Source organism: Cebus imitator, unplaced genomic scaffold, assembly GCF_001604975.1.
Source record: "Cebus imitator isolate Cc_AM_T3 unplaced genomic scaffold, Cebus_imitator-1.0 Scaffold213, whole genome shotgun sequence".
NCBI lineage: Eukaryota > Metazoa > Chordata > Mammalia > Primates > Cebidae > Cebus > Cebus imitator.
In genome coordinates this window covers 739,166-745,165 of record NW_016107528.1, presented here as the reverse complement: position 1 = coordinate 745,165, position 6,000 = coordinate 739,166, and the positions used below count along the sequence as shown (strand labels likewise).

Here is a 6,000-nt window from a genome sequence, read left to right as displayed (position 1 = left end):
CTTCATATATTCTAGGCATAGTGGCATAGTAAGTTTAAGATATATAATGGAAAATGAAGAAACACAGGGCTCTTCATCGATCTTAAGATACGAATCAAAACTTATGGCAAGAGTAAGCAGCATTGTTTTTTGTTGATAAATGGGTTTGAGTCCTAAGATTGATTTTCATTGCCACATCTGTGCAGTAATGTATATTATACATAAATAATTTATGTGAAACTTTGATCACTACGTTGGTTACACAAGACACACAAAAAAACGGAAAGTTTCAAAAATACAGGAGTTGGGGCTAGGATATGGAACAAAGAAAAATTTAAAGTGCTGATGGAAAACTTAAGGGAAAAGTGTTTCTTCCTTTATTTCAAGGAAAGAGTGTATATTATAAAAACAAACATTGTTATGCCATTGAGTACAGCACTCATGTCACAAACATTTAACCATTTTCATCATACATCTGATGATCTAAAAATCAAAATCACTTTGAAAGGCTTAAATCTTCTACTGTTTCTTAAAGATCGTGCTATCACATTAGAGTGACACCCTACTGTCTTCAAGGCTCAAGTAAAAAATGAGACCCAGTAATTTTTAACCAAAAGTGTATCATAACCTAGATACTTGTTTTATAAGATCAATAAACACTATAGTAAGACTTGGCATTTAAACATTAAACATATCTAAACCTCCTGAAGAATATACCAGAAATAAGAAAGACATTTAGAATGCTTTAATATTTCTAGTTAACACCATTTGTATCAGTAACTGCAATGTTGTAACTTTTAGCATCTCACATAACTAGTCAGTACAAATTTTAAGTGTAGGAGACAGAATACAAGGTCAGGAGCTATGAGAATGTCAGGTTTTATACTTCTGTTAAAAACTCAAAAATGAAAACTATTTTCTTCTCTGCATCAAAACTACAGACTAAGGATGTTTCAGTTTTAATCCCATGACTCATCATCTACTGGATTGGGTGCTTGTGAAGAAGAAAATCCAGCTGTGTTCAAAGTGCTCTTGCCCTGGTAGTTCTTTAAAAAAAAAAAAAAAAAAAAAAAAGGGAAAAAAAAAGAGAGAGAGAGAGAGAAAAGAAAAAAAACAAACATTTAATTTTATGACAACTTTAAAGTTATGTCACTCAGACTGAGAGCAAGGACTCAAGGTATCTACCATGTCTTCCCCAAATATACAAAGAACTTCATTCTCACTAAATCTGATTCACTTGAAAAAAAGGCTCATGTCAAACCAGGAAGTCTAAATTGCAAAAAATGTTTCAAGAAAAATATTTTTTAAGCCAATGGTTTTGGCAAGTGGGGAAAACTTAATGTACAACACTCAATGAATAAGCATAAATATTTAATTATCATGCTTACTGTTTCTGTGTAAAAGTGGTGCTGCCTATAAAAACCTGACATACCAAAAAAGACTTGTAGCCTTATGGCTGGGCACAGTGGCTCATGCCTGTAATCCCAACAATTTGGGAGGCTGAGGCAGGTGGATCACTTGAGGCCAGGAATTCAAGACCAGCCTAGCCAACATGGTGAAACCCCATCTCCATTAAAAGTACAAAAAAAACAGCTGAGCATGGTAGTGCATGCCTGTAATCCCAAATACACTGGAGGCTGAGGCACAAGAATTGCTTGAACCTGGGAGGCAGAGGTTGCAGTGAGCTGAGATCATGCCACTGCACTCAAGCCTGGACAACAGAGCCACAAACTATCTCAAAAAAAAAAAAAAAAGAAAAGAAAAAAGAAAATAAAAGACTTGTAATTCTAATAGGTCCTGTATTTTATATTAATGTTGTCAGAATTCAGAAATTAAATAATTTCATTAGAAGTTTAGAAGATTCCAAATTAAAATTTAAAATCTGGGAAAGGAGACTGTTTGCGTATAAATCTCAAAGTTAATTCCTGACCTTTAAAACCAAAAATATGTATATACATAAAATGTTAATGAAATAATAAAGTAGCTGCCTTCTAGGCATGAAAACAATGGCCTGATTATTATAGTTACTTCATAATACTAAGCACAACATTTACAAAGAATAACTGAAATCCGAGTTCTGAATTTTTCCTTTCTACTCACCTTTCTAGTATCAACTGATGCAAACACGCTTCCTCTTGTACTACCACTGAAGCCAGGAATGTATGTACTAAAGGCAATTTCTTCCAGCCATGCAGGAACATCCTGTTGAGCCTTAAAGAAAAAAAAAAAAAAAAGACTTCATATGCAATGTAAAGTCTTAAAGATTGGAAAAGTTTACTTGTTATATACATATGCATAAAATGTCTACTTTCAACAACAAAGTAAGAAAACTATCCGTTCCGTTTTAAAAGTTTAACTTACATCTGATAATACTTTTACTAGAGGCTGTGCTAAATGGTTATCCGATTCAGGATCAAAAAAGGAAATTGCTCTGCCAGTATTCCCACAACGACCAGTACGCCCAATTCGATGAACGTACTCATCAATGGTAGAAGGAAGATCAAAATTGATAACATGCTGTACATTTTCAATATCTAGCCCTCTGGCAGCTACTGAAGTAGCAACAAGAACTGGGCACTTTCCGCTGCGAAAATCTCCAAGAGCTTGCTCCCGCTCTCTCTGTTCCCGATCACTTGAAAGAAAAGAAACTATGTATTAAGACAACTCTTAAAATCATTAAAGTAAATCGTTAAAGTTCAACATACAAATTTCTTTTTAATAATTGTAAGAATAGCATTTGGCTGGGTGCGGTGACTCATGCCTGTAATCCCATCACTTTGGGAGGCTGAGGTGGGCGGATCACCCGAAGTCAGGAGTTTTCAGACCAGACTGGCCAACATGGTGAAAACCAGTCACTACTAAAGAGACAAAAATTCAGCCAGGCGTGGTGACGCATGCCTGTAATCCCAGCAACTCGAGAGGCTGAGGCAGGAGAATCGTTTGAACCCAGGAGGCGGAGGTTGCAGTGAGCTGAGATCACGCCATTGCACTCCAGCCTGGGAGACAGGGCAAGACTCAGTCTCAAAAAAAAAAGAAAAAGAAAAAAATAGCATTTAACATTAATGTCCACGACTTCTTACATAACAGGTACTATACTAATTCCTTCCAAGTTACCATTTTATTTAATTCTTACAGTAATACTTTGAGTTGCAAAAATTATCCCCATTTGCAGATGAGGTAAAGTAGCAGCTAATATGTTGAGCCAGAATACAAACTCAACTCTGACAAAAATAAATCCTATTATATTCTCTATGCTTTATAGTATTCACATAAAATATACAACTACTTGATTAGAATGCTTGCTTAAAAAATATTTTTTAAAGTATGATTTCAGAACACTATATACGTGATTAATATTTTAGGACCCACTAATAAAGTGTCAATAAAACTGTATTAATGACATTTTAAAGCACTCCAATTTTTAAAAGGCATAAGAAAGATTATATTTAGCAAAGGGAAAATTTGATCAGGGGCCAGAGATCCTTAAGTGAGATCTCTTGAGAAGTTTCTACTCCTTATGTTGAGGCTATCTAAGGCAGACGTTTATCTTACCCACCACAACTACTTAGTTATAAAAACTAAGAATGAAGATGAAAAATAATAGTTTAGTACTCCTGGGTATTACCCTTTATCTCACATAAAGGAGAAGAATAATTTAGATCTGAGAGAATTCTGAATCCCAATTCCAGGATTATATCATATTAGTTATATAAACTGATATTTCTTAAATACCAATTAGAAGTTATTCCCCTAATAGGAAATCATATTTATCTACTCACCCATGAATACTTGTAGTTGATATTTTTTCTTGACAAAGAAAAGTTGCAATAAAATCTGCTTTTTTCTTAGTTTCAACAAAGACCATAGTTCTTTCATCACCTGCAAGATAACAAAACTATTAATATTCAAACATCAAAAATGAAAAATAACGCGGGGTAGGAGGCAGTGCTTGAACAGGAAACTTTGTCCACCATTGTATTTATTTATTTATTATTATTATTTTAGATGGAGTTTCGCTGTTGTTGCCCAGGCTGGAGTGCAATGGCGTGATCTCGGCTGACCATAACCTCTGCCTCCCAGGTTCAAGTGGTTCTCCTGCCTCAGCCTCCCAAGAAGCTGGGATTATAGGCATGCACCACCATGCCTGGCTAATTTTGTATTTTTAGTAGAAACGGGGTTTCTCCATGTTGATCAGGTTGGTCTTGAACTCCTGAGCTCAGGTGATCCACTCACCTAGGCCTCCCAAAGTTCTGGGATTAGAGGTGTGAGCCACTGCACCCAGACTAATTTTTTGTATATTTAGTAGAGATGGAGTTTCACCATATTGGCCAGGCTAGTCTTGAACTCCTGACCTCAAGTGATCCACCCACTTCGGCCTCCGAAAGTGCTAGGATCATAGGAGTGAGCCACCGTGCCCAGCCATCCACTGTATTTATTACCAGCACCCACAGTCAGGCCGGGTATACGAAAGAGACTCTAATTACTGAATGGATGCCAAAGATACAAGGACTGTTTCCCTAGTTTAGGGATTTAAAAAATTAGTTTGCCCTTCTTCCTCCCAGGCCAACACAAGAAGTAGAACCTTAGGGAAAGGTAAATCCTATCTGCCTGCCAACCCTTAGTAGTATAAAATTGTCTCAGTACTTTCCTTCCCTCCATTTCCCTCTCTCTATAAATGTCTTTTGCTGTCTACCTCTCAAGATAATCCAATCTTTCATTCATTCTTGATTTTCTGAGGTTTATAATAGCGGCACCTGACCCAGGGCTGCTTAACTCTATATAATCAGTGTTCCAAACATTATCTCTAATTCAAATCCTTTCATTCCCAAAATATTTTACATATTAAAAAATTAAGTGACAATCTTATCCCAGGGTGTTAAGGAATATTTACTCCTTAAAATATTTATCTGGTAGAAATTCAACCATGGGCTGGAGATTTTCCCACAGGGAATTTTCCTATAAAATGTTAAGAGAAGAAAAATCATTTATAACTTTAAAGGATATAAAAATCATAATTGCTCTCCCCATTTCTCTGTCAGCTTATATTTGGTGCCTACTAGATGCTTCTCACTCTTTCTGCTGGAAACAGAGAAATAAAAGCCCTGCTCTCACTATGGGGAGGCAAATAAATATTATGCATCTGTCCTAAAAAGGAAAAAATCAGCAAGATAAAGGGTCCAGAGATGATTACTTTAGGCTTATTAGACAGGCCTACTTCAGATACTACAATTAGATAGTATCTTAGTAAAGATATGAATATAGTGAACTGTGTAGGTATCTAGGAAAAGAACCTTATAAGGGAGAGGAAAAGGTAAGTGTAAGGCTCTGAGAAATGGGTGTTCTTATGCTCATCAAACAGAAAAGAGATCCCAGTGTGGCCTCTACATCTTGAGCAGAGGCAACACAAAAGGCCATGAGGCAGAAGTCTACCTGATACATATGAGGAACAGTAATGAGCCAAGTATGGCTGGAGTAGGGAGAGCAGTAGGAGATAAAGTCAGAGAGGTAATAGAAGCAGTATCATATAGGGCCTTGAATGCTACTGAAAGAACATTTTTACTCTGAGAAGGGAAAATATGAGGTTTTCAGCAGAGAAGTGACATGATCTAAACTTTAACCGAGCATTTAAAGGATTCTACATATATTTTGATGGTAGAACCAAGACGATTTTACTAACAGACGAGATGTACAGTTTGAGAAAGAAATTAAGAATGACTCCAAGACTTGGAACAACTGGAAGAATGGAACTAACATTAACTGATATAGGAAGACTACAAGAAAAAAATCATTTAGAGATGATATTTAAGTCTCAGATATCTATTAGATGACCAAGTAGCAAAATCAAAATGGTAACTGGTTCCCATAATGAGTTAAATCTTTGAATCATGGTCATTTTATATTTATTTCAGAGTGATGATTTTATGTTTAATAAAAATTATGTTTCAGCAGTTCCAGAGGCCATCCAACAAGATGCCCAAGGCTAAAATTGATTGATCTGACAGAGCCTAGGTACTTAGCACT

General features: G+C 36.0%; 1 protein-coding gene across 3 annotated transcripts in view; it reads right to left on the bottom strand.

The window, feature by feature from the left end:
- Positions 1-323: 323 nt before the first annotated feature.
- Positions 324-6,000, bottom strand: part of DDX4 (DEAD-box helicase 4) — a 70,234-nt gene continuing 64,557 nt past the window's right edge. For 2 of the 3 annotated variants that reach the window (XM_037745777.1, XM_037745779.1), the window contains 4 exons: positions 3,759-3,858; positions 2,341-2,611; positions 2,080-2,190; positions 710-1,016 (listed from right to left, as the gene is read on the bottom strand). In XM_037745777.1, coding sequence (XP_037601705.1) covers positions 939-1,016; positions 2,080-2,190; positions 2,341-2,611; positions 3,759-3,858 — 560 coding nt within the window. In that variant the 3' untranslated portion in view covers positions 710-938. Of the gene's footprint in view, positions 1,017-2,079; positions 2,191-2,340; positions 2,612-3,758; positions 3,859-6,000 lie in introns of all 3 variants that reach the window. The other variant, XM_037745778.1, reaches the window with a different exon arrangement.